The 27,471-nt window shown below is 31.1% G+C and overlaps 2 protein-coding genes across 6 annotated transcripts in view; one reads left to right on the top strand and one right to left on the bottom strand.

The window, feature by feature from the left end:
- Nucleotides 1-22,760, top strand: part of LOC143244212 (DNA repair and recombination protein RAD54B-like) — a 38,614-nt gene extending 15,854 nt beyond the window's left edge. For both annotated transcript variants that reach the window (XM_076488457.1, XM_076488459.1), the window contains exons 10-25: nucleotides 217-371; nucleotides 2,502-2,549; nucleotides 2,681-2,762; nucleotides 4,730-4,810; nucleotides 6,448-6,597; nucleotides 7,081-7,192; nucleotides 7,684-7,863; nucleotides 8,683-8,906; nucleotides 9,625-9,786; nucleotides 14,728-14,854; nucleotides 16,930-17,102; nucleotides 18,028-18,141; nucleotides 19,818-19,982; nucleotides 20,668-20,736; nucleotides 20,931-21,028; nucleotides 22,037-22,760. In XM_076488457.1, coding sequence (XP_076344572.1) covers nucleotides 217-371; nucleotides 2,502-2,549; nucleotides 2,681-2,762; nucleotides 4,730-4,810; nucleotides 6,448-6,597; nucleotides 7,081-7,192; nucleotides 7,684-7,863; nucleotides 8,683-8,906; nucleotides 9,625-9,786; nucleotides 14,728-14,854; nucleotides 16,930-17,102; nucleotides 18,028-18,141; nucleotides 19,818-19,982; nucleotides 20,668-20,736; nucleotides 20,931-21,028; nucleotides 22,037-22,043 — 1,947 coding nt within the window. In that variant the 3' untranslated portion in view covers nucleotides 22,044-22,760. The remainder of the gene's footprint in view (nucleotides 1-216; nucleotides 372-2,501; nucleotides 2,550-2,680; nucleotides 2,763-4,729; nucleotides 4,811-6,447; nucleotides 6,598-7,080; nucleotides 7,193-7,683; nucleotides 7,864-8,682; nucleotides 8,907-9,624; nucleotides 9,787-14,727; nucleotides 14,855-16,929; nucleotides 17,103-18,027; nucleotides 18,142-19,817; nucleotides 19,983-20,667; nucleotides 20,737-20,930; nucleotides 21,029-22,036) is intronic.
- On the bottom strand, nucleotides 244-27,160 carry LOC143244213 (uncharacterized). 4 transcript variants are annotated; one of them, XR_013024967.1, is made up of 5 exons: nucleotides 26,895-27,149; nucleotides 26,009-26,073; nucleotides 14,696-14,891; nucleotides 7,122-7,854; nucleotides 244-384 (listed from the first exon to the last, which is right to left on the bottom strand). XR_013024967.1 is itself a non-coding variant. In XM_076488460.1 (2 exons), the coding sequence occupies exon 2, from the start codon at nucleotides 12,480-12,482 to the stop codon at nucleotides 11,418-11,420; it is 1,065 nt and encodes a 354-aa protein (XP_076344575.1). In that variant the 5' UTR covers nucleotide 12,483; nucleotides 14,696-14,835; the 3' UTR covers nucleotides 11,248-11,417. The 4 variants fall into 4 exon arrangements, 1 of the variants encoding a protein (XP_076344575.1); XR_013024968.1 differs by lacking the exons at nucleotides 244-384; nucleotides 7,122-7,854 and adding an exon at nucleotides 9,106-9,222 and having other exon boundaries at nucleotides 26,895-27,160; XR_013024969.1 differs by lacking the exons at nucleotides 244-384; nucleotides 7,122-7,854; nucleotides 14,696-14,891 and adding an exon at nucleotides 22,781-23,786.
- Nucleotides 27,161-27,471: the final 311 nt, after the last annotated feature.

Genomic DNA, 27,471 nt, shown 5'->3' with positions numbered 1-27,471 from the left:
TAAAAAATGTTAAAACAAAATAGCCCACGTGTATTATTGGACACTTTCCAGTTACCATACAAAAAATGTTACAGTAATCATCAAACTGAATGTGGTACATATGTCGCACTTTTGTTTTCTTATCTTTATTTTTACCCTGAACAACATCTATAATATAACTAAATCAAAACTTATTCTATAATTTATTCCATCAACTTGCATGTTTTTTATCTTCAGTGGCAATTCAACAAGGGAGGTTTGCATGTTGTAGATGTGGTCGTGGATCCCATTCTAACGGCTCATCTGAGGCCTCACCAGAGGGAAGGTGTAGTATTTCTGTACGAGTGTGTCATGGGCATGAGAGAATTTAATGGACAAGGAGCCATTCTTGCGTAAGTTGGATAACTTTTCAAGAAAAGAAAGGACATATATCAATTGTTACAATAAATCCAATATTACACTAATTATTTCCAGCTGTCTTCTGATTGCTTCACTAAAGTCCGAACTCATAATTAAAAAACATTCAATTGAGTTGTATGATTCACATCATCAAATCAGAACTGTAGGAATAGCTGAATTTGCTGTCTCCCAGATGTTTATTTACAATATGTTTAAGTGATAAGTTTATAAAAATTCACATTTTCATGTTTTCTATAACTCTGTCACTATCTTTTCTCAAATTATATTGTGAAATGTATGTGTGATATAAAGCTTGTTACATGCTTCACTGTGAAACATTTCCAAATGTAACATTAACATCTCCTTTTCATTTTCTTCTGTTAAATCCACCGACAGTTCATACTGAACACCTAGTGTTTCTAGGTTTGTAGGTGGAACACATTCAGGGTTATTCTTGATGATGAGAAACCCACTTGAAATAAGAATGTATCTCAGAATGGCTGGTATGGGTATTAACACTTTTATTGATAAAGGTTTTCATGTTTTCTGTAGCTCTACCAATATCTTTTCTCTTAACCTGAAGACGATCTAGGAAAGTCGAAACATTGTTATCAATAAAAGTGTTAATACCCATGCCAGCCATTCTGAGATACATTTGGGGTTAATAATGAAGCAGTCAGAGAACAGTGTAATGTAACAACTGGATTATTCAGGTTATTGTTACAAGTATATTTGTATTAACTTATGAGTATCTTCAGTTTGTATAGCTGTACAGTTTAACTCAAACTTTCTAAATAAATTAAAATTTGATTTCCTTATAACGACAACCAACATTTCTACTAAATTAGTATAAACTTTGCAATACTTTGCATTGGTTTACTAACTTTAAATCTTTTTTAAATTATTTAAGATTGCAGTCAATTTCATGGAATATTTGTATAAATATTTATCAATTAATATGTTTAGCAACAGTGTTTATCTGATTCATTTTGGTTGCCATCTCCTACTGGTAAATTTAAGTGTATGTCATATTATCTTTGTATATTTTAGCACAAAACTAAACAGTATGTTATATGTGCCATGTCAACCTCAAGGATCTGACTTGAAAAAATTAGATGGCACTTTCTTACTCACAATAACCAAGTTGTGTCACCCTTGATCAGTTTCTGTTACTTTGTACAGTTGACATATGATTGGTACTATCTACTTTATTTTCAAGTCCTGAGTGAACAATAAACATTGTTTTAACTTTTAGTTTCCTCAGACCAAGTTTCACTTTTATGTTTTGTTTTAAAAGTACACCAGGAATTAAGATATTACATTTCTTCATTCATTAACTTTGCTTGAGAAATTTCATATTTTTTAGTTTGCCTTCCTGATGAGAAATGCATGGTCCATCAATATTTATTTTAGTTAGTTATCACCATTAGATTCCATCTCGGAATATAGGGCCGTAATCGCTTGCGGATTCTTCAACAAGTATTTAAGTGAGTAGGTTGTTAGCCCACTGCACCGAGCCATCCCTAATTTAGCAGTGTAAGACTAGAGGGAATGCAGCTAGTCATCACCACCCACCGCCAACTCTTGGGCTACTCTTTTATCAACAAATAGTGGGATTGACCGTCACATTATAATGCCCCCACGGCTGGGAGGGCGAGCATGTTTGGCGCGATGAGGGTGCGAACCTGCGACCCTCGGATTACGAGTCGCATGCCTTACTCGCTTGGCCATGCCAGGCCCTCAATATTTATTTAGTTGTGATTAATGAAAGTGAGCATATTGCATGTGTTAAATATTAAAAAAAAAAAAACACAATTAACAAGGAAGTACAACTTTACATAAAGGAATGTAATCTTCCTGGTAGATCTTCCTTGAGTGAATATAGTTTTATTTCATTATTTTTATCACTCTAAACATTTATAGTTTTAAAAGTATAGTGTAATAGCTTTGAGCCAATTTGTCCATAATAGAATGGTTTTGGCTGCATGTAATTTATTTTCTGCAGATTACTTTTAGGGAAACAATTAAACTTATCTACAGTTTGTGATGTTAATACTGTTTGAGGTTATAACTTTGTGAGCTTTTAAATTTTGTGATAAATGATTTTCCATATATTATTGCAGGGATGAGATGGGGTTAGGAAAGACCTTACAGTGCATTACATTGATTTGGTAAGTTTAAGCTATTTGAGAAAACAAGAAATTTCAGGTAAAATGTATTTAAATGTTTAAAAATATTCTGTAGTATTTTGTTTTCTTATGTGTGTGTAATTCACTTTGATAAATATTACTGTATTTTACAGGACAATGTACAAACAAGGACCTTATGGTGGATGTCCTGTTTTGAAAAAGGCACTGATTGTCACACCAAGTACTCTGATTAAAGTAAAACTATATTTGTTTAAGAATTACTCAGTTCATTGCTTAATACTAAATACTAACTGAATTAATTGTGAAATCCTTGCCAGTTCCTTAAAATCTTGTTTCTATAGATATATATGAATTTCTGTTCTTTATAGAATGAAACTTTAAACTAATTTCTATAGAATTTTGTACTGATTTATGTGTTTATAAGTTTTTCATTGCTATCAAGCTAATGAATGCTTGCTTAGTAATCTTATAAATGGATTTTAGAATACAATGTTAATGACATTACTTCTACTAGCTGGGGTACACGTCTCCTAGATGAGAGTTATGTAAATTTGTGATTAATGAAAGGTTATCTTAGGATAATAAAAAGGTTTTTCTTTTCTATATATAATTTAAAAAATACTCAAAATGCCCATAAAAACAGCAAAACACAAAATGTGAAATTGTAAATTTGCATGTATTTCCTCATGGACCCAATAAACCTTCATGCTAAATTTGGTGAAGATCCATCAACAGGGGCAAAGTAGTGGTAAAAGAAAGCCTGCAAAATACTCATAAAAATTGTAGGGTGTGGATTCATCTTCATGAAAATTCGTATGGAGATTCATTAGGTCCATGGATAAAAAAATATAAATTTTCATTTTTGCAAACAAAATAAATAAAATAAATGGCATCAATCCATTATATCTGCATGTGATGTATTCATGGCATAAAATCCACACCCTGAGAATGAAGAAAAATAAAGTTCTCCATGATGGGAAACAGAGGCAAAACAGGAAAATTGTGACCCCTATTGTGAATCTACATGTACACAGGATAAACATTTTGTAAAGTTGGGGGTTTTATATTGAGTAGTAAAAATGTTTTCCATTATTATATAAGCAAGAGTTCTATTATAGTATGATGTTAAACAGGACTTTGAAATTTTATACCAGCTGTTATCAGTAAGTTGTACACAGTACTTTGTCATGAAGTGTGTAACAAGTTTTTGCTCACATATACATTAATTAATTAATTCAGACAAAACTGTTTATGAATAGCAAATTAAAATACTAGAGGAAGAAAATAACTTAATAGTTTCGTTTGTTAAATAAACTAAAGGGAAAAACTTCACAGATGAATGTAAGTTCAGGAATAAAACACACAAAAGCACAAGGTGTGCAAATTTTTAGTTGCTGCTCATAGAACAGATCTGAATTGTTTTTATTCATAGCTCTGTCATCCTTTGACCAATTTGAAATCTAATTACAGTTTTGAACTCAGGAGGTCAAACTCTTTCAATGGATGTATTTGACCACACCCAAGGTTTCATATATTAATTTACTCTAATCCTCTCTAAAAGAAGTTCAATTTGAGGGTAGACTGGTAGATATCCTGATAAATAATAAAACTGAATTGGGTGTACACATGCACTGCACTTGGTTATTGCTGCCTCACAAAAATATAGATAATAAAAAAGGAAGGAGAAAATTTCATAAATTAATTTACTCTAATCCTGCCTAAATGAATTTCAAGTGCCACAGCTATTGAGGATTCCCTCTTATTTGTTGAGCACTGTGTAGAACACTAAGTGAAATATGAACTTGAACTATGCACTGTTAACACAGTAGATTTCTTGATAGCAGAAAAGATAGTACTATGTTTAACAGTTACATTTATGGGAAAACAGAAGTGTACATGTATTTAGGGTATGGGCAGGATTACAGAGAGTAAGGTGAAAATAGTATTCTCACCTTCCATGTACACATTTTGGTCTCAAATTCCAACTTGAATACTGAAAGATATGTTGATAATACTGCATTTGAACATATAATATAATCTATTAGTCAGCTTTATTTATTTATTAATTTATGTGTGTGTGTGTGTATAATAGTTGGATATTCAGTGTTAATTTATTCTACTTGTTGAAGTAAATTATTATTTCTGGTTTATAATAGTAAGTAGAGTATAGTAAATGCTCAATAACAATTGGTGATTTGCAGAACTGGGTAAAGGAATTCAGGAAATGGCTTGGAAAAGATAAGTTGTCTCTGTATGCTGTCGACCAGAATAATAAAGTTCAGGTAAGAGAACATGCTGGTTCATTGTTATTAGTATATTTACTTTTGTTCCTTGTTTAAGGGGGTATAAATGTTTGTTGTTGTTTTCAGTGCAAAACTATGCAATGTGCTATCTGCATCAAGCTCACCATGGAGGATTGAACCAAAAAATTAAGCGTTATAAACCCGGAAGCATCCTTACCAAGGATCCGCTATTATTTGTTATGTAAAAGTGAAAAGAATTTTTAAAAATCTATCCCACTTATTTAAAGTAATGAAATGTTGTTGCTTTTCTGTGATTGAAACATATGTTTCAGAAAAATGAATAGCTCTTTTCTTTGCTCAGCCATTTCGTTATACTGTCCTGTTGTTAAAATGTTTATAGAACATGTTAGATACATTTTTAACATTTGAATACATGCAAATGGTTTGTTAATAAAGTATACCTGGAATCATCAGTTTTTTAGTACTTACTTTTATAACAGTTTGTAGATTCAAGAGTCTGTGTAATTTAATACTATATGTTTTAGATTGTTTGTTTCTTAAACACAAAGCTACACAATTGGCTATTTGTGCTGTGTCAGTCATCAGTATCAACAGGTATCAAAACTAGATTTTCTACATGATAATCCTTCAGACTTACTGTTGTGCCATGGGTGGAGGGCTGTACATACTTTAGATTGTTTATTTGTTAAGCACAAAGTTACACAATTGACCATCTGTGATGTGCCATCAATGGGGACCTGTATATGCTTTAGACTGTTTATTTGTTAAGCACAAAGTTACACAATTGGCCCTCTGCACTGTATCAACTGCATATACTTGCTTCTCCATACATGTGCTGACCTTAAGTCATTTGAATTCTTGGAGACAAAATACAGACCCAGAAAGGTAAAACAATCTTTAGTGAAATATTAGATGTTCAAGTAAAAGATCTTTGTATGAATGTTTACTTAGATACAGGTATGTACTCTAAAGTTATAGAATGTTTCCAAGTTTACACTTTTGTATCATTTATTTGTGTAATTCAGTTTGTAATATTTCCTTCCTTTTTTTCTTTTGGCCGATTTGTATGCAATACAGAAATGTACTTTTTGCTCTGTATTATTAAATTAACTACTTTATTTATTATAATCATGTAATCTTAAATTGTACATCATGTTTTTATTTTGTTTTTTCTGTGACTTTGGAGGCCTGGCATGGCCAGGTGATTAGGGTGCTTAATTTGTAATCTGCAGGTTACAGGTTTACATCACCATTGCACCAAACATGCTTGCCCTTTCAGCCATGGGAGCATTATAATATTATGATCAATCCCACTATTCATTGGCAAAAGAGTAGCCCAAGAGCTGATGGTGGGTGATGATAACTAGCTGTCTTTCCCCTACTCTTACACTGCTAAATTAGGGAGGCTAGGGCAGATAGCCCTTGTGTTGCTTTGTGTGAAATTCAAAAATAATAAACAATTTGTGAGTTTTGATTTAATTATAAAATAATTATTTGGTGAAGATATGATTTGTGTTTGAAGATGAGTTATACTGACTGAACTTTTTATACTGCATATCAGTTGTGACATTCAAAGTAACTTACTGATATCAAACATATTCTCTTTAGACAGATCTAGAAGTAATGTGGGCATTTATTTAATGTATATCTTCCAGGACTTTATTCATTCTCCATTACATGCTGTCTTAATAATTTCTTATGAAATGTATGTACGACACCATGATATCTTGGCTCAAGTGAGTTTTGATTTGTTAATATGCGATGAAGGACACAGACTGAAAAACACAGGAATAAAAACTACAAATGTAAGAACTTATTTCATCTCAGCCTAGACAATAGTTGATTTCAGATTTTTATATTGGATTTGTAAAGTAGAAAAACTGATGTTATCTCAATCCTCAATAAAAAAAATAAAAATCTAGCCACAGTTCAGTGTGTTGTCTGTTTCTAATATCACAATCTTCAGTTATTAATCACACTCTATAAATTATTCAGTGTTGTGTGTTTTTTAAATGTAATTTATCCCAGTCTTCAGTAATACCTAGTCACAGTCCGTAAAGTGTTTAATGTTGACTGTTTTTCTGGTCTTTCGTTTTTATACCAGTTTTCAATTACAGCTAGTAGTACTCCATTGATTCTTCAACACTCTTTTTCAGACTTTTTTCATAGTATTTCAGAACTGTAATAATTTTAAAGAGATGAATTAGACGAATCTGTGATATTTATTTCAAAAATTTATTGATGTAAAAAGAAATGCTTGTTTAACCATTATCATGTTCTTGTGTTAGGTTATCAACAACCAGCCTGTGAAACGAAGAGTTCTACTCACAGGAACTCCTGTTCAGAATGACCTTCAAGAGTTTTTCTCACTGGTAGAGTTCTGTAATCCTGGAGTCCTTGGTTAGTAAAGTACATAATTCTGGAACATTGGGTATCTGGTAGAGTTCTCTAATACTGGATTAGTAAAGTATTATATTTCTGGAAATCAAGTATCTGGTAGTGTACTGTAATCCTGGAGTCCTTAGTGAGGTACAATATTTCTGGAATATCAAGTATCTGGTAATGAACGTACTGTAATCCTGGAGTCCTTATTTAGTCAAGTACAGTATTTCTGGAATATCAAGTATTTGGTATTATACTGTAATCCTGGAGTCCTTAATTAGTGAAGTATTTTGGGAACATTAAGTATACAGTAGAGATTCCTTTATCTATAGATCTTAATATTTTCTCCATTTACTTTCATAGCTGTAATTCAGTGACTGTTAGAAAGATATGATATTTTCTTTTCATTAGTGGTTATAAGTTTTCACAAGTTGTTTGTTGACAGTATATATACATTCAGTATAATTTTTTGACTTGAGTAGTTTTCATTTTCTGCTGGTATTCTACAGGAACTCCTGCATCATTTCGTCGACTCTTTGAAGATCCCATAATCAAGTCTAACCAGCCAAGTGCTTCCTCTGAAGAAAAATGTGTTGGTGAAGCCAGAGCTGCTGAGTTGGCTCGTCTTACCAGTCTTTTTGTTCTTCGTAGAACTCAAGAAGTTATTAATAAATATTTGCCTGGAAAAGGTATTATTTTATACACTATTTGTTTAACAATATAATTAACAACTAATGAATGTTTATTAGTTTTTACCAAAAAATTTGTTTCTAATCAAGTACCTTATCTCTTACTCAGTTACCAAGTGCTTCTACTAAAAATGCATGATAAGAAGTTTGTAATATATCCAGTTCTGTAATTGTGTACTGTTTGATTTTGCATCTTAAATAAATAGAAGCTATACCACAGCTTAAATTTTACTTTTCTATAGCTGATGTAAAGGGACTTGTTTAGTGTTATAGCCCCATGCTATTTCAGTGGTATGTCTACAGATTTACAACATTAAAATCAGGGGTTTGATTCTCCTCAGTGGGCTCAGCAGATAGCCCAATGTGGCTTTACTTTTAATATTTAGTGTTAATTTAGAGCTATTATTACATTAGAACAAACTTGAATGTAATTACCTTATTTCAACCCAAAGTCTTGAATGTTTTTATGTAGATGCACAAAATTTTTCCTGTTGCTCTTATGTGCTTTCAGTTTTTGTTTTCTTTTTTATAGATTTGTTTTAAAAGGTTTGAAAAATAATTGAATAATTTTTCAGGCTTAACTAATTGTGTAGTTTTAAACTTCTGGGTGAATATTTTGTTTGTAAAATGCAGCTTTGAATTTTTAAGATAACATGGTGATGGTTAATTACTGTAGTATAAAGTAACATATTAAATGTGTGATATATAAATTGTCATATTAACTGATCTTTTATCTCTCACTATTTCCTTATAGCATGAATGTGTATACAGTAAAAGTAAAATGTGTGCTATCTATTTGTTTCATGTGCCAAACAACAGTGGAATATGTTGTTTTTTGTCGACCAACGGAACTTCAGCTCGCCTTGTATCAACAAATTTTAACATCAAGAGTGTTGCAAAGATGCTTATCTCTTCGAGGAGGAGCAGAAGACCCCAGTCATCTGGTGTGCATTTCTGCATTAAGAAAACTCTGTAACCACCCCCATCTCTTGTACAAAAGAGCTAAGGAAATCTTATCTGTCAGAACAGTTGAAGGAGAGGAGGTTGGTAAAAGTGTGGATTTATTTTTATCAGAAAATATAACCGGGCTTCATTTTGATTTAATTAACAAACTCCATCGATCTATGGTGGCTCAGAGATTATATTAAGTTAATAGACATGAATCATTACTTGTTGACTAAAACTTCTTTCAAAAAAATCATGATTAGTTCATGTGTTAACTCATTAATATCAGATGGTTAGGCCAGTTCAAGTAATTCTTTATTCTTATTAACTCATAATAATACATAATTTCTCCACTGTATTTCGTCTTCTGTTGTTCTCATTGTGGATTTTCAAGATCTGAACTGAGTTGTTTATCTGAAAAAAATTAATTTTTAATGTGTGCCTTTCAGTGAGACAACAAGTGGTATTGGGACTGGCAATATAATGTTTCATTAGTGAAAATAAATTAATTGAAATAATCAAACATTTTTGTTGGCTACAACTTCAAATATCAACCTGGTTCATGGGTGAACCTAAGTGTTAAAACGAAAGTACTCAAACTTGAATAAAATTTTGTCATAAGTTTTCAGTTTTTATTAATAGTTTTACTTGATAATGCTTAAACAAATAATTCCAGATTGTTTTCTTAACAACACTTACTGTAAATTAAGTTTATATGCTGTTGTTGTTTGTTTTCAGAGAAGGATCAACACGAAATAATTAAAAGTTTTTAGATTTTACTTCCATAATAAATTCTGTTTTGTTCATTGATTTCAGGAATCTCTGTACCAACATGTTCTGTCAGAATTTCCATCTGACTTTGAACAATGCACTTTTGAGGAGAACTCCGGGAAGCTTAGAGTACTTTCACGTCTTATGTTTAGCCTGAATTCCATGGGAAGCAAAGAAAAGATTGTTTTAGTTTCTTGTTTCACAAAGGTAACTTGTAGACATATTTTATTTTTGTGTAGTTTTGAAGTTTCAAAAGTAGGCAGAGAATGGCACTGATAATACAGCACTGTAGGCACAGTTTTTTTAAATTGAATACTGTAGCTTTTATAATTCTATGGGCATTTTTTAATATTAAAATTAATGTGAGAAATATAGGTCCACCTACTCTTATTTATATAAAGAAATAATCATTAAAATATGGCACAAAGTGTCACAAATATTCAGTGTATCCCTCAACAACAGTATAATATGTTTGCCTTCAGGTACTTGCACAGAAACTCGTATTTTCAGCACCTACTAATAAATAGCTATAGCATTCTAGGGCTGAAATTGTGGGTTGAACATATTTTCGTAGATTGTGAGGTGTCGTACCCATATTCTTACAGATCTTTAACTTCACCAGTATTAATGAGAATCTTATGTTTGATACGCTTGTTTTATAACAGTTCTTGTGCTTTCAGAGATGCATTACCTGTTAACATTAGTTCTATTCAAAGATGCATTACCTGCTAACGTTAGTTATATTCAGAGATGCATAACCTGTTAACATTAGTTCTATTCAGAGATGCATTACCTGTTAACATTAGTTCTATTCAAAGATGCATTACCTGCTAATGTTAGTTATATTCAGAGATGCATTACCTGTAAACTTTAGTTCTATTCAGAGATGCATAACCTGTTAACATTAGTTCTATTCAGAGATGCATAACCTGTTGACATTAGTTCTATTCAGAGATGCATTACCTGCTAACGTTAGTTATATTCAGAGATGCATTACCTGTTAACATTAGTTCTATTCAGAGATGCATTACCTGCTAATGTTAGTTATATTCAGAGATGCATTACCTGTAAACGTTAGTTTTATTCAGAGATGCATTACCTGTTAACCTCAGTTCTATTCAGAGATGCAATACCTGTTAACATTAGTTCCATTTAGAATGTATGGCTTAATACTAAGCCATGTCTTAACAAAAACAAGTTTTGAGAAATTAAATGCCAGTTACATTTTATTTCATGACTTTGTTTTGTGTTCAAACATTGAAAGGTGTTTGTCATTATATTTTGCTTTATGTTTTCACAGAACAATATCTTAACATGACTACAGGAGTTCTTAAATATGAAAAGAAATGCAAGCTAGAGGGGCATTACTGGGGCTGAAAGTACCTCAAGATGTGTATTCACCTCCCCTGTATTCCCTGTACCAAAACACAAATACAACAAAACAAAGCTGCTAGTAGTTTTATTTTAATTTACATTAGTTTTTGTAATTAAACTTTACTTATAAACAAACAGTTTTGTTTTCAATCAAACTTGGCAACTACATACTTCTGTCAGAATTGTTTAACCCTCTCGACGTGGGCTTGGTCAATTTGACAGATCATGTGACATCTTTGTACTCATTAAAAGTCTACAGGGTGTCCCAAAATAACGTTTACACTCTTTGGATCATTATAACTTGCCTTGTTTATTGATTTTAACAATGAAACAAGATACATATGATAACCAAAGGATCTATTTAAAGATTTAATACTGAAATCAAGAGAAAAAATAACAAATAAAATTCTTCCCAAGGAAAACTCTCCTTGGTTAAAATTGTAAAATGTCACAATTTGCTTGCTTCACTTCAGGTGTTGAAACTGAAATCCGTTCTGCTCCAGACACATCTCATAACGGGAAAAAATGGAAGTGCACACATCAAACACCATCTCATCTGGTATTAAAGCACATTGTTCTTCAATTGCAACTCTCAATTCGTCAATTGTTGCCCTTTTTGTGCTGTAAACTTTGTCTTTCAGAAACCCCCACAAAAAGAAATTCATGGGTGTCAAATCTGGTGATCTAGCAGGAAATTCTACACTTCCTCTTCGTCCAACCCATCTGTCTGGCATAGATGCATCCAGATAAGCTCTCACGTCACGATGGAAGTGGGGAGGAGCGCCATCCTGCTGGAAGAAACACTCTTCTTCTCCAAATTGTTTTTGGATGCGTGGCATGGCAAACTCTTGTAGCATGTTGAGATAATTCAATCCTGTTACGGTGTCTTGGGAAAAGAATGGTCCGATGAGTCCCCTAGCAGACAGACCACACCACACAGTCACTCCAGGCAAATTCAAGTGATGTTCCTCTGTAACATGTGGATTTTCTGTTGCCCAGTAGGTGCAGTTGTGTCGATTTATTGAGCCATTCAGCTTAAACGTTGCTTCGTCACTCCAAACAATTTTGAGTGGAAATTCATTATTGCCTGCACATCTAGCAAGATGCCATTCACACAACTCAACCCTTCGATCAGGGTCATCTTCATTCAGAGCGTGAACAAGGGATGGGATGAAACTTTTGAATTGGGAACGCTTCAAAATGCGATGAACGCTGGATTTAGGGATACCTGTTTCACGAGACAGTTGGCGCACTGATTTTCTTGGAGAATTCAGAACATTATCAATGACCTCTTGCTCTCTTGTTGGGCTTGTTGATGATCTCTTTCGACTGGAGCGACCATTTCTCATATTGTGGAGAGTTCCGTGTTCATCAAACTTGGCGATGATGTGTGAAATGCTGGGGCGAGATGGCGCATCCATATGGAACTTTCTAGTAAAACATCTTTGCACTTCAGCTTTGTTTTCGACTTTCCAAAAAGTTTTGAGAATGAATATTTTGTGCTGGATTTTAAGCTGATTATCCGCCATCCTTGGACACAAGTCAAATATGAAACAAAAGAAACGATTTATTAGCTATACGCAGTCAAAGAGTGTAAACGTTATTTTGGGACACCCTGTATATAGATTTAATATTCCTCACTTTCAATAGAGTGTGTATATCTTTCAGTTAACATTACAAGTCTTTTATTTACAAAAAATAAAATGTTTTGGTGAAGTATATTTAAAAGACAAAAATAAGGATTTGTCAATGAATATAATAAGTATTTGTTTCAAATAGTCTTTGTGCAAAGTAATTTTCATGTTAAAATTGAAAATACTTTTCCTCAACTCAAAAATTTGATATTTCCTTTGTGTAATCCCTAAAACCTCCTAAATACATTTCAAACGTTTTTTTTCACTGAAACTTTCTATTTTATCTGTTATTTTCTCTATTTTATCTCTATACAGGATTTATCGATTTAGCCAACCTCATAACCTCCAAACGAAAATCAAAATAAGTATAAATTACCCTTTATTATTTCTAAAATGACTTCAAATTGTGACACAAAATAGCATTAGTTTATTCTTAGTAGCTTTAAACTTGTAACAGTATACATCAGCTTATAATTAAACTTTATTATTTTAGTGCCCTTTGAACCCTGTCTAACTATTGTCCACATCATTATAAGTTGTAAATCACTAGAACATGCAGATCATATTATTCAATCAAATTGATTCCATTTCACAAGACAAACATGCAAAACATTCTCATTATTTATTTTGTTGAACTAGCAAAAAAGATCCCTATTTTTACATATTAGTTACATTTATAATAATAAATAAAGAATAAACATGAAGAATAAGAAATAAAATGCTTAACCAGTCCTTTTTTTTTTCTTGCTGTCAGTTGTCGATGGCAGTTAACCCTACTTTTTTATACTAATGGTAGTAATGTCTTAAATAAATTTCATTTCATTAATGAAAATCGATTAATACCCTAACTCTTAAAATTATTCTTACTTTCTAGCTGTGCAACAATTAATGACAATTAACCCTACTTTTTTAAACTGATGGTAGTAATGTGTTAAATTTTATTTGATTAATGAAAATTGACTAATAATGTGAAAAGAATAGACAGTTTACCCTAACTCTTAACATTTTTCTGACTTTCTAGCTATGCGACAAGAGCTTCTCCAAATTCTTCTAAGCTTTAACTTTCACACAGGAACTAAAGGAACTCTGAATCAAATTGACAAGTATCTATTCAGAACACAACTTTGGGCAATATGCCATTTATTAAATGAAACCTTGAGTTTTTTATTGGTTGTAGGCAATATGTAATTAAATGTTAGAGAGAACTACTGACAAGTCCTAAAAGAGATGTAATAGTGGGTGTGGCAGGATGGATTGATAGATTTATAACCAAACAAAATTGAATGCTACAAAATTTATGGTTTGTCTGAGCAATGAAGAAATTATAGTGAGTAATTTACGTTGCCTAGAAAAATGTCTTGTATGTCACACAAGGGGAATTGAACTCAGAACTTGTATACTATTAAATATGAATTATTAACTAAGATTTTATGCTATACTAATTGGTGTAATAATCCGTGATGACAAGAAAACCCACTTGTAGAGAAAAATATATATGTAAAAGTGGCTGGTATGGATGGAGAAAGCTCTGTCTAGAGCTCCTCCAGCCGTTTTTACATATATAATTGACATAATGTAAATAAAGAGGATGGTTAATGTATATATTTATTTACACATTACATACCATTTTTGTTTGTTGGCTGTAAAATCCAAACATTTATTTTTAAAAGAGAAACATCAAATGTTAATCAAATAAAGCTTGTTGTTCATGGTTTGTTTGTTTTCTATTTTCATTACAACAAATCATGAAAAGTTGAGGTATTTACAAAAGCCAGTGTTAAAATTAGGATTTTAATCATATTTGAACAGATCTCATTGAATGTGTTCTACATGTTTTTGTGTTATCAAATAAAAGATGTAAAGATATAACAAATTAACAATATTTTCAAGGGGGACACTTTTTATGTCCACCCCTGGAAGTATATAAAAATCTTGAAAATCAATACAGTATTTCATTGTTTTATAACCAATTAAAAATTGTTTAGTTTTGCTATCTCTCTTTACGTGTATTCAGGTTTATTTGTTTTTTTACAGCATTAATAAAAGTTGATTTATTCTCAGGATGATGATAATTGTATAGACATTCAACATAAAAGAATAGCCATTACCTTTAAACACAATATTTTATGTTGTTCTTCAGACACTGGATGTATTGCAGCAAATGTGTGTCCAGTATGGTTACTCCTTTCTACGACTGGATGGTTCTACACCTTCCTCAAAAAGGCAGGAGCTCGTTGACTCTTTCAATGCTCCATATTCGAACCACTGTAAGAGTTGTCTTGTGATCTCTGTTTACCTTCTTGTCTGAAAGAATGCTTTGTTATTCAGAGACACACAGATGTTTTTATTACTCTTCCTCCTTTATTTTTCATTTATTTCAGACATCCAACAATGTCAATAACCTCAGTACAGCTTATAGTGTTTTGCAATTTGTAACTCTTCTAATGTACCAGTACTGAATTTTTAACTGCAGCATAGTGGCTTATAGAATGGTTCTAAGTTGTTGTTGTTTTTTTCTTGACTACAAACTTTAGCTCATAACTCCATCATATCCTGAATGATTTAGAATCTAATTAGGGTTTTAAACTCAGGGTGTCCAACTCTTTCAACTGATACACTTAACCATAAACAAGGTCTCAAAGATTAATTTACTTTAATTCTCCCTAAAATAATTTCAGTATGAGGGAAGATTAGCAAAGATCCTGATCAGTAATATAGTTAAATCTGGTGTTTGCATAAAAATATATCTTATAAAAAAGGTCTCACAGATGAAATTACTGTAATTCTGCCTAAAAGAATTTCCAGTGCCACACCTATTTGAGGGTTTAGTCTTGTTTTTCACTACCCATAATGGTTTGGCTTTATAATATTAATGTATTTCTTTATTCCATGAAAATAAAGTTGTTCTCAGCAATAAACTTTTACTGCCCAGTGTAATGGTAAATAATTAGTTTAAATGTTCCAGTGACTTGTCAGTTACCTACCACCTTATAATTTATGATAAAGCTCTTTTTGATAAATAAGGAAATAGAATTGTGTGTACTAATAACATAATTATTTATCTGACTAATGAAAGTACATAAGAAAAAAAGTTGAGTGTTAAATTGTCTTTGTCTGTAAATCAAAATAATTTGATGCGGATATCAGGAGAAGACACTAATATCAATAATCAAATGTTTTGAGTAAAACAGAAAACATTTGTGATTTTATTTTAAATTCATAAATTATCTGTAAGCTTGTACAATGATTTTCAAAAAACAAACAAACATGGTGTTACATTTAGTACACTACCAGTACTTTATCTTACTTTGGTATCAAGTAATAGGAAATTAGATTTTATTGAACAAAGTGTCCAGAGGTAAAGTTTTTTGCTCTGGCATGTTTTTCATCGTAAAATACAGAAAACCCATAGGTTCTTTAAAAAACGCAAAACTTGAAATTTTTTCAGTTTTTTTTTATCTCAAAATTAGCTTCATGAAAGACATTAATAATTTTAAATATCTTTAAAACTTATTAAATAGAATATGTTTTTTAAATATCTTTAACACTTATTAAATAGAATATGTTTTTTAAATCTCAGACAACTTGAAAGTAGGTTTTTTTTCACAAGACTTTAGAAAGTCTTATAAATATTTTACTCTATCCATTTACTGGTACATGTTAACAGATCCTAAGGGTTAAGTTATTCTAAAGTTGGGTTTATATATCTAGACTAAGTCAGATAGATATCAAAATTGAATTAAATAGCTCTTTAATCTTTTTATATACTTTTCAAGTATAGATCCAAGGTTATGAACACTTTAGATTCTTAAAAATTTAGCACTGTTCAGTGACTGCAGCCCTCCAAAAATGGACTACGGGTAACTTCTCATAAGATAGTTGAGACTGATTTTTGTGACTAGAGAACTTAGGTGTTTATTCTTTATTTTATCTTCATCTGCATAGCACATATAGTGCTGCTATTTCATGGTTTGTTTACTATTTGTTTAGGCTTACCTTGTGTTATTGCAAGCAGTCACATATTTATGGTAATTTCTGTTATATTACTTAAATAAAAAAGTAGTCTATTTCTTTAATATAAACATCTTTGTGGTTTATAAATTTGTTATGCCTGAAAGATGCAACATAATTTCATCCTTCAGGTTATAAACATTTTATTTATTTCACAAGTTCTACCACTTTATCCACATTTCTATTAACATGTGTAATTTTAAAGTTTTTATTTTTTTGAGCTTAAAACATTCTCTCTTTAAAATCTGTGTGAATTCTACTGTTACTAAATAATTACTGTGCCCATCTGTATAAAGTAATAAAAGAAAAAAATTTAATTTTCTTCTTGCAGCTGTCTTTCTTCTCAGTTCAAAGGCAGGGGGGACTGGTTTAAATCTGATTGGAGCTTCTCGTATTCTCTTGTACGATATTGATTGGAATCCAGCTAATGACCTTCAAGCCATGGCTCGTGTATGGCGTGATGGACAAAAACGTCAAGTTCGTGTTTACAGGTTGCTCACTACAGTAAGTTGCAAAAAAGTATTTTTTCATAGAATATTTTGGCAAGAATAAACTAATATTTACTGGTGTTGGTTGAATGAATGAAAGAGATACATTAATTTACTGATGTGACTTACCAGGAGTAGTGTAATTCTATCTGAATTAAGACATCGTATTTATCAACTATAAATATTCCAGTTTCTTGAAATATCCCAAATTAAAAATAATTTTTTCCATCACATGAGACTTGTGGTTCTTTTTGTTTATTTTTGATAATGTGAGGTAATCAAACCCTTCTTCAACTTCAGGCATTCATGAATGTATGCCCCCCTCCACGGGGCTGGGGGGCAGTTAATACCAGTGGTCGACAAAACACAGATGACCCACTATGTAGCTTGGTACTTCATTATAAGCAAACATAAATGTGTGTAGCATGAATATTTGTTATTCAAACATAAGATTGTTAAGATAGCTTTTATCCATTCTCAGTTAGGTAGATACATTTTTATCTATTATATCAAGATAATTATGAGATGGATTTGTTTCTGATTGGCTTATTATACTCAGTTTGATAGTTAGCTCATCAATCTGAAAAACACAAATACATGACTCCTTTTAACCCAAATGCTAATATGTGCTTAATAACTAAACAGTTAGATGATATTTCTTATCTTGGTGATATCTGATTTTTATATTGGCTTTCTGTTACTGTAAACTACTGTGTTCTGCAGATATAAAAGAAAAATGTTATTAAGTTTCACATTGAGTATAACTAACAATATATTGAATTAAAAACATTTTAAAACTAAAAAATTGTCATTAGAAAGACACAATAATAAGAATGCATATTCAATAAACACATAATGAAAATAAGACTTGTGGTTGATTTTTATTGTGAGTGTTTTTGAGTAATAATGGCTTTAACATTTATTACTGATTGTACTTTTAGGGTACTATTGAAGAAAAGATTTATCAACGTCAGGTCACTAAACAAGGTCTCAGTGGTAAAGTAGTAGATTCCAAGGATGCTTGCAAAGTACAGTTCTCTAAGGAAGACCTCAAGGTTGTGTTTTTAAACCTATACATGTTGTATGAATACATACGTATCATTATATATTGGAACTTACTATTGCATTAATTAGCACATCTTCTGTAAAGTTTTAAAATGAACTCACATGTAATGAAGTCATTTCTCTAGTGTTTGTTGGTTTTTACTGATGTCACTGAACAATTTACCTCGCCACAAAAGATGATGATTTCACCTCTGTGTACATATTTGTCAACAAGATTTTTGAAAGTGGTTGAATGAGTTTGGAGAAAGCTGGTATATATTTGGACTATGACCTAATTCAAAAAGTGATCAGTTGTTGGAGGATCAAGGTCACAAAAAAAAAAAAAAAAACACCTGTTAACATGGGGTGCAATTTGCAACACTACCATTTATTCTATAATTTTATCATAATTTGATGGACATATGTAAAATGTTATACCTCATCATCCTGCCAAAAATGATCTTTGTTTCTTGATAATGACGGGCAAACTGACACATTTTTTTGTATTTTTTTAGGGCTTAATTTGACAAATGCTGCCTGTCAGAGGTATCCATTCTACTGAGTGGCTGTCTAGTTTACAGTTGTATTTATAACATTTGAAATACGAACACCTGATAAAGAGAAACTCCACATCTTGCCCATTCACAAATACAGTTTTATGTACATCTTGTCCTTTCATGATATGAATATTATGTTCAAAAGCTGTCTGTAATCTTCTTGTGAATATCATGTTTAAAATATGTCTCTAATCTTGTGTATATCATGTTGAAATGGTATCTATAATCTTCATGTAAATATCATGTTCAAAAGCTGTCTGTAATCTTGTGAATATCATGTTCAAAAGCTGTTTGTAATCTTCATGTGAATATCATGTTCAAAATCTTTCTGTAATCTTTTGAATATCATGTTCAAAAGCTGTCTGTAATATTGTGAATATCATGTACAAAAGCTTTCTGTAATCTTCATGTGCAAATCGTGTACAAAGGCTGTCTATATAATCTTGTTAACATCATGTACAAAAGCTTTCTGTAATCTTCATGTGCAAATCGTGTACAAAGGCTGTTTGTAATCTTGTGAATATGTTGTTCAAAAGCTGTCTATAATCTTGTTAACGTCATGTTCAAAAGCTGTTTGTAATCTTCATGTGAATATCATGTTCAAAAGCTTTCTGTAATCTTTTGAATATCATGTTCAAAAGCTGTCTGTAATATTGTGAATATCATGTACAAAAGCTTTCTGTAATCTTCATGTGCAAATCATGTACAAAGGCTGTCTATATAATCTTGTTAACATCATGTTCAAAAGCTGTCTGTAATCTCTTGAATATCATGTTCAAAAGCTGTTTGTAATCTTGTGAATATGTTGTTCAAAAGCTGTCTGTAATCTTCATGTGAATATCATGTACATAAGCTGTCTGTAATCTTCATGTTAATATCACTTTCAAAAGCTGTCCGTAATCTTGTGAATATCATGTCTAAAAGCTGTTTGTAATCTTCATGTAAATAGCATGTTCAAAAGCTGTCTGTAATTTTCATATAAATGTCATGTTCAAAAGCTTTCTATAATTTTCATGTAAATATCATGTGCAAAAGGTGTCTGTAATATCATGTTCAAAAGCTGTCTGTAATATGGTTATTATACTTGTTTTAAAACATGGATGTGTTAAAGGTCTTTCTCTTGTGTTTAGGATATTTTCAGTCTACATAAATCTTCCACATCCACCACCCATGATATACTTGGATGTACTTGCTGTGATAGTAAAAGTCCATCTGAGACCATATTAAAAGGTGATGCTTCACATCAAGAGAGATTATGTCAGCTTGGAGTCAGTAAGAAAGTGTCTTTGGTCAAGGTAAATTTGAAAGATACAGAATTTCCATATTTCAACAGTTTCAGAGTAGCTATGAGTCAGTCATTTCAGAGTATCCATAAGTCAACAGTTTCAAAATATCCACAAGTCAACAATTTCAGAGTATCCATAAATCAACAGTTTGAGAGTATCTGTAAGTTAAGAGTCAGATTCAAAACATTCATACCTCATTATGTCTAAAGTATTCATACACCAACAGTTTCAGAGTATCTTTAAGTCAACATATTTAGATTATTCATGAGGCAACAAGTTCAGAGTATATTAAAGATTTATTTTTGTTCAAAATGTATGAAACCCATTATTGTTTTTTAGCCATTTCTCTAAAATTATAAAATCGGTTTTCCATTATTTGATTTAATTCATTCTTTTAAAATGAGAAACAAATGTTTGACTGAAGGGACATATTAATATGTTGAGACTTGCATCCATATAAGTTTGGTGTGATTTTGTAGAAGTGAATTTAAACTTTATTTTATACTATTTACATAATATTGTGTAATTACCTTCTTTTAGCTTTGTTTTCTTTTTATTCTGCAATATTTATTTGGCGATTGTTTCTTAATGAAGAAGAAAAATGTAATTTCAGAACTCACCTATTTATTGTTTTGACTGTATGTAACATCATTGTTTGTTTTTTTACATGAAACCCAAACTTTATATCTTATAGCACACAAGTATGGCTGAGCTTTTGGAGTGGGACCATATTCCAGGACCTATAGATCCTGATACCTTTGAAGTAAGTCAATGGGACATAAATTAATAATTCAGTGGTTAGCTTCTTTATTTCTCAAAATTTTTCCTGTTTCTAACGTCTCTGGGTTATGTGAACACACTTCTAATTATTAGTTATTTTAAATATTTTTACCAAAGTATAATAGTGTAATGTAGTTTATTAAACATACTAATTTCTATTTTCTACATTTTTTTCAGGATAAGTCCCTGGCCATGGCAGGCCAAGAAATAACTTTTGTTTTCAGAAATAAGTGTTTTGAACCTCATCAAGACTCCGAGGTTTCTTTCTCAGACAGGTAAATCTCTCAAGAAGATTATGTGGGTGCTTCTATTTATTATTTAGGAAGATAACAATTAGTAACTCTTGAAATGTAACAAAAATAATAAAACTGAATTTCTTTGATTTTTTTATTATTGTCCTGGCAAATTATTCTTACCATACTGAGATAGGTAATTATTTCTTTCTTTGTTAAAATATCATATTAGTAATACGTTTGAGAACTGTAAACATTTCCTTCGTGTGAATAGAGAAATTTACATATTTTTAATTATTTATTAATAAGAATCATTGAAAATAATATTTAATCTGACTAGAACAGATTAATTACCTAAGTGTTAAATACTTAAATATGCACAAAAGCATGTAATGAAAGTTTACTAGTCAAACTCATATCAACACTGTCTCAGCACTTCTCTCTTTAATGTTTATCATCTCAAGATAAATATGTTATTCTTTGGATGTAATATAATAAAGAGTAAACTTATGTGTCTAAATAAACCCTTTTTTTTAAATTTTATTTTGTGTGTTTTGAACAGATGGCTTTTAACAGGCAGTAAAGAATGTGTTACATTGAAATTAGGCTTAGGGAGAAATTCTGAAGAGATATAGTATAATGAGGTTACAATTATTTCTTGGAGTACCTCTTTATGGTGCATGTTAAGTGTATATATTATTATTATTATTTTGTCCAAGAAAGTTGATTGGTTCTGTAACTTAATCAGAATTCACTCATGCCAGATTTCTTTCATTCATTAAACTTTAACAGGTAATTTGTAAGCCTTTTAATATGGAGTTAAAACAGTAGTGAGAAACATAAGATAGGTTTGCACCACATCATTACCATGGTCTCAGATAAGGAGATTATCCTTAGGATAGGACTGAAAGATGTATATTAAACTGGGTTACACAGTGAAAACATATTTTGTATACACAAGTGAATCTTTTCCAGTAATGTTTTATAAAGCATTAATAGACAACCTGCTGTCCTACACCATATTTAATAGAAAATAATTAATTGTTTTAGTTTTTAGCCTCAAGACTTGGAGTCACTCATAAAGATGTTGGTGGGTTTTTCAGTCACCACAGCATCTAGCAAATTTGGGAAAAGGTGTAAAATGGCTTTTCAATAATAATTTGTTATTAGAGCTTTCAAACAACACAACTTTTGTTGTCATAGCTTCACATTTTGTAGAGGAAGTTTGATTTGAAAATAAGTTCTCCCTCCATCCATTTATGCCAAGGTTTTGTCAAAGGTCCGATTCTTCTTCCAAAAACATTTACCCATAAAATGCCTATTTATGATGCTAAAATAGTCAGAACACTATAGAAGAATGCCTGAAGGTCTTGGTTACCAGTGCAAGGATGGAAGATCTATCTTTGTGGATGCAATGATGATGAGGCTCTTGTTCAAGTTAAAACAAGCAGATAGAAAGGCCATTGATAAATGTTAGAATCTAATAAAAAGAGGATGTGAAAACTGTGAACCAGGAGAAATAGTAAGATTAGATTCTTGTATATTTAAAAACAACTGGTATGGGTAGAGAAGGCAATAATAGAGGAGCGAACAACGTTTCAATCTTCTTCAGTCATCATCAGGTTCACAAAGAAAGAAAGGGTTACTGACCGGTAGCTGACCACATGTTTGAAGGCAATTGTATAAATGAGTGTAGGAATGTAGAGGGCGTGCTTACATGTTGGATATATTTATTAATATAGGTAAAAAGGTATTCCTTTGTATTGGTTTATTTTGGGCTTGAGTTGTTGTATAAGTAAGGCTTCTTTAATTTTGTGTTTGTTTCTTTATTTAGTATTTGAGTGTTTTCTATGATTATGTTGTGTTTATTTGATTTGCAGTGTTCGAAAACGTGTGAAGGTGACTTTCTGTGTTCTTTGAATCTGGTTTTCATTTTTCTTCTTGTTTCTCCAATATAGAAGTTGTGGCAGTTATCACATTGTATTTTATAAATAATGTTGGTGTGGTGTATGTCAGTGTAGTTTTTACATCGTATAGACCTTAGTTTTTGAATAGATTTGGTATTAACTGGCATGTCATATTTTGTTGCTAGTTTTTGCCAAATGTTGGTTATTTTTCTGCTGATGTCGGAAATATATGGTATGCAGCCGTATATGGTTTCGTGATTTTTTAAATCGTGGGGTATATTTAATTTTGTTAGTTGATTTTGCTTTTTATCTAGGTGTGTGCATATAATGTTTTCTATGGTTTGTGGAGGAAACTTATTGATGAAGTATTGTTTTATTTTGTCTAATTCATCATTAATTTAGTCTGGTGAGCATAGTTTTATGACTGTGTTTATTTGGTTTCTTAGAATATTGAGTTTTTGTTTTCTTTCATGTGCTGAGTCCCAAGGAATGTATAGTCCAGTATGGGTGATTTTTCTGTGGATTCCTGTTTTAAATTGTATCAGTTCTTATAATTTTGAGGTTAAGAAATGATGTTTGGTTGCTTTCTTCCTGCTCACATGTGAAGTTGATGTTGGGATGTATAGAGTTAATATGATTGAAAAAATTAAGTGTGTGTACCGTGGATGTAATGCTGTGTTTGTTGCTTGTGTTTCAACTTGTGTCATAAAAATATTGGCTAGAACTGGTGATACTGGATTGCCCATTGTTTGTATATAGTTGTGGTTGTTGAACATGAAATTTGTCTTCATCACGGTAAATTCTATGAGGGTTGCTGGGAATGTCTGTTGATGGGTTAGGGTCTCGGATATAGAGTTCTAAGGCTATCTTGCAGGCTTCATTGGTTGGAACTTCTGTAAATAGGTATATAACATCAAAACTCACCATTAAGGCTTTATGGTTAAGTTGATTAAGGTTAGAATTGAAATTAAAGGAGTCTTTGATTAATAAGCTGGCTGATGTTACATATTTGGAGAATACCCATGCTATGTATTTACCAAGATTGTAATTAAATGTTTCATATGTGGACATTATTGGTCGTAATGGACAATCTGGTTTATGAGGTTTGGGGATGTTATATATTTGTGGTATACATGAGTCGGTTTTCCGTTGGTAGGAATAAAGTGTTTTTGAAATTGTGTTGGCTTTTTCATTTTTAGTAGTATTTTGTTTAGTTGCATTTCATGTGTCTTTGTTGGATTTGTGTGTGTCGGTTTAAATTTGTTTGTGTCTGATAGGATGTTTGTCATTTTTTGGATGTATTTATTCGTGTTCATTATGCATATAGTACTTCTTTTATCTGCTTTTAGAATTTTAATGTTTTTGTCTTGTTTTAGGTTTTTAATGGGATTAATGTCTCTTTTGTAAGGTTGTTTTGTAGTTTTCTGTTTTGTAAAATTATGTTGGAAACTATAAACCAAAAGAAATAGTAAAATTAAAACCTAATCAAAAGACTTCAGTAGATCACAACTAGTATGTACATGTTCTTTCATTAGTAAAGAGATTTTAGACTTCAGTAGATTATAACTAGTCTGTACATATTCTTTCATTAGTAAAGAGGTTTTAGACTTCAGGAAATCATAACTAGTCTGTACATGTTGTTTCTTTACCTGAGTATATTAATATATTGCATTATTATAACTCTTTTTTTTTTTTGAATCCCAGTGTTAGATAATTATTTATTCTCACTGTAAACTTCCTCATTTTAATAACTTGTGCACTTCATTTGTAACTGCATACTTTTGTTTGCAACTCAGTTTGAAGTGAAACTCCAAACTTACTAGCCTATACAGTCTCGTTAGATTTGTAGTGAAGACAAATAATGGTGTTAAGAATAATTTTAACTCCAAACTTACTAGCCTAAACGGTCTCTTGTTAGATTTGTAGTGAAGACAAATAATGGTGTTAAGAATAATTTTAAAATATTTAATATTATTATTATTATTAAACCTAGCAATGTATCTTTTCATATAAAGTTTCCAGAAGACTACTTGTGCATATACATTTTTACTTCTTGGATTAACAGACTAGAGTGCTCTTAGGTGATACTTCTATCCTCTTCGACACTGTAGCTCAGTTGAAATTATATTTGTATAAATATCGAATTGTTATTGATTTCTTTGAAGTTTCTCGATGAATATACAATGAATTTTAGTAAATATGTAGCTTTATTAATTAATTATTTAATTTTTAAGACTAATCAAGAGTTCCAAAACAAGTAAAGGAAGAAGATGAACTTATAAAAACCTTTACAAGTGTTGTATTCTTGAAATGAATCAATCTGAATCATATAAAAATGTACATACACAAACCTAATTGTATTAATTCTTCAATTTTCATTTATACACATAATACATTTACATATATGTATAAATAGTTGGCTCAACTGTAAGTTTGGAAGCTTATAATGATAAAAATTGAAGTATTATACCTGTGATAGTTAAAATGCTTTTTGCTTAAGAAAAATAAACAAAACACACAGATATATATGGGTAGATATTAATGTGTACTATATTGTTTCTTTCCACTTATTAAGGCTGTCATGAAATTAATATAATTTTCTACTTGCCTCTTTACTTTAAGTATTTATCTATTCTGTTTGATAGACTATCAAGTAAACAGTACATAATGTGTGTTGTATTAATTATTGAATTTTCACTTCATGGTTGATAGCCACGTTTAAGTTGTTAACTAGTGACCAATGTGAGCTACCTACACAGATCATAATTAGAAATATACTTAGTAATAAACACATTTAATTACAAAAGGTGTTTGAACTTTTATAAATCATAATGACCAAAATTCATTGTTTTGTCAGTAAGATGTGAAAATTAGTATAACCATATCATAGAATACTGGAACTAAGCCATGTGGCTTTAACAAAAGAAATGTTTTCTGTAATGAGTGTAGTATTTGCTAATTTCAGTACTTTCAAATAAACTTTTACTAAATAAAAAAATGTTTGTTTTCACAAATTCTTATATGTAAAACTATTGAATAAATTTTGTAGTGAAGCAGTATTATGCATTTGAAATGTCCTTCAATGGGATAGAAAGAAATCAGTTTACGAACTCACCTCGCTGAAATCCTGAGTTTGATCCCCTGTGGTAGACACAACAGATAGCTCAATATAGCTTTGCACTTAAACAAATAAATAAATAGTTAAATATAAGTACTAAATAGTTTACTTTTTAGTATATTAAAAACGAATCTTGTCACACAGTTTAAAAAATTTCAGTGAACACAGCACAGATATTCTGTTGTGCAACTTTGCACTTAACAACAAACAAACATGTGTGAAAGAAAATAATACTACAATACCAAAATATATTTCATAACTTACATGGGAATTTATATTTCGAAAATTCCGAAATTGCATATGTAACACTTATACCAAACTTTTTCAAAAATATTAAAAGTATACCTTAAATAACAGTAAATCAGAAATAACCATACACTAAAAACAAGGAAGAGCTACCCCTACTCTCTCTCAGGAAAAACAACAAAAAACAACGCTGGGATCTGTTTATCAAGGGTTTTGACATAACATAGAAGACATTTTGTTTAATCAAAATTGTACATTAAAGTATTAGTTTGGTGATAAAAAGTAAAAAATAATCCACAAAAAATATAAATTTTAGACGTTTACTCTTTGTTTGTTTATGAATATTATTCACCGAAGATTTTTTAATGTAAATAAAGAATTCACGAATGACGTAGACTCTGTGTTGTACAGGATGTTCGGAAAGTCACTTTGCAGTTTTGTCTGTTAATAAATATAAAAGTGCACGGTGACGTTCGGAAATTGTGTATCAGTTCTTGTAATTTTGAGGTTAAGAAATGATATTTGATTGTTTTCTTCCTGCATTGTTTTGTCTGTTAATAAATATATAAGTGAACGGTGACTTTCCGAACACCCTGTAGATTAATTTCGCTGAAATCACGCCACATCAGTACTATACCTGTGAGAGAGAAAAAACTACAGTTAGGCCTTGCATCTCAGAGAGGCTAGTATGGATCATCTTCAGGTTGAAACGTTGTTCTTTGCTTTATTAGTAAAGTGTTAATATCCATTACCAGCCGTTTTGACATACATTTTTACTTAAGTGGGTTTCTCATCATCAAGAAAAGTTAGGCCTTCTATTTTAAGTGAAGTGTAAATGATTTGTGGGTTTTGATGTATAGTCCTCTACTACCCACTAATAATATAAATACTTTAGGTGTTTTACCACCATGCTACGTAATGGTCACATTTAATTAATTATTTTTATTCAGCTTGTTCTTTTATCAAAAGAAAAAAGTTATCGACTGTTAGAATAGTTTATTCTTTGGTTTAATATCACAGGCTCACTGCTACGTCTGTGAGCTTATAACACTAAAATTCGGGTAAAACACTTGTAGTTAGTAGACCATAAGCAAGGGCGTAGATACTGGGAATACACCCCCCTTAATTTTAGGTGGGGGTATGGTACATACAATCATCCCTCCCTACAGTTTGGTCTATTGAATTGTTTTATTGCATCACAGGCCTACAAATCG

This window comes from Tachypleus tridentatus, chromosome 2, assembly GCF_004210375.1.
Source record: "Tachypleus tridentatus isolate NWPU-2018 chromosome 2, ASM421037v1, whole genome shotgun sequence".
In the NCBI taxonomy this organism is placed as follows: Eukaryota; Metazoa; Arthropoda; class Merostomata; order Xiphosura; family Limulidae; genus Tachypleus; species Tachypleus tridentatus.
The sequence above is the reverse complement of the archived record's forward strand: the minus strand, read 5'-3'. Positions and strand labels throughout refer to the sequence as shown.

Bases quoted from the DNA above. Each gene is read 5' to 3' on its own strand.
- LOC143244213 (XM_076488460.1), bottom strand. From the start codon at position 12,482: ATGGCGGATAATCAGCTTAAAATCCAGCACAAAATATTCATTCTCAAA.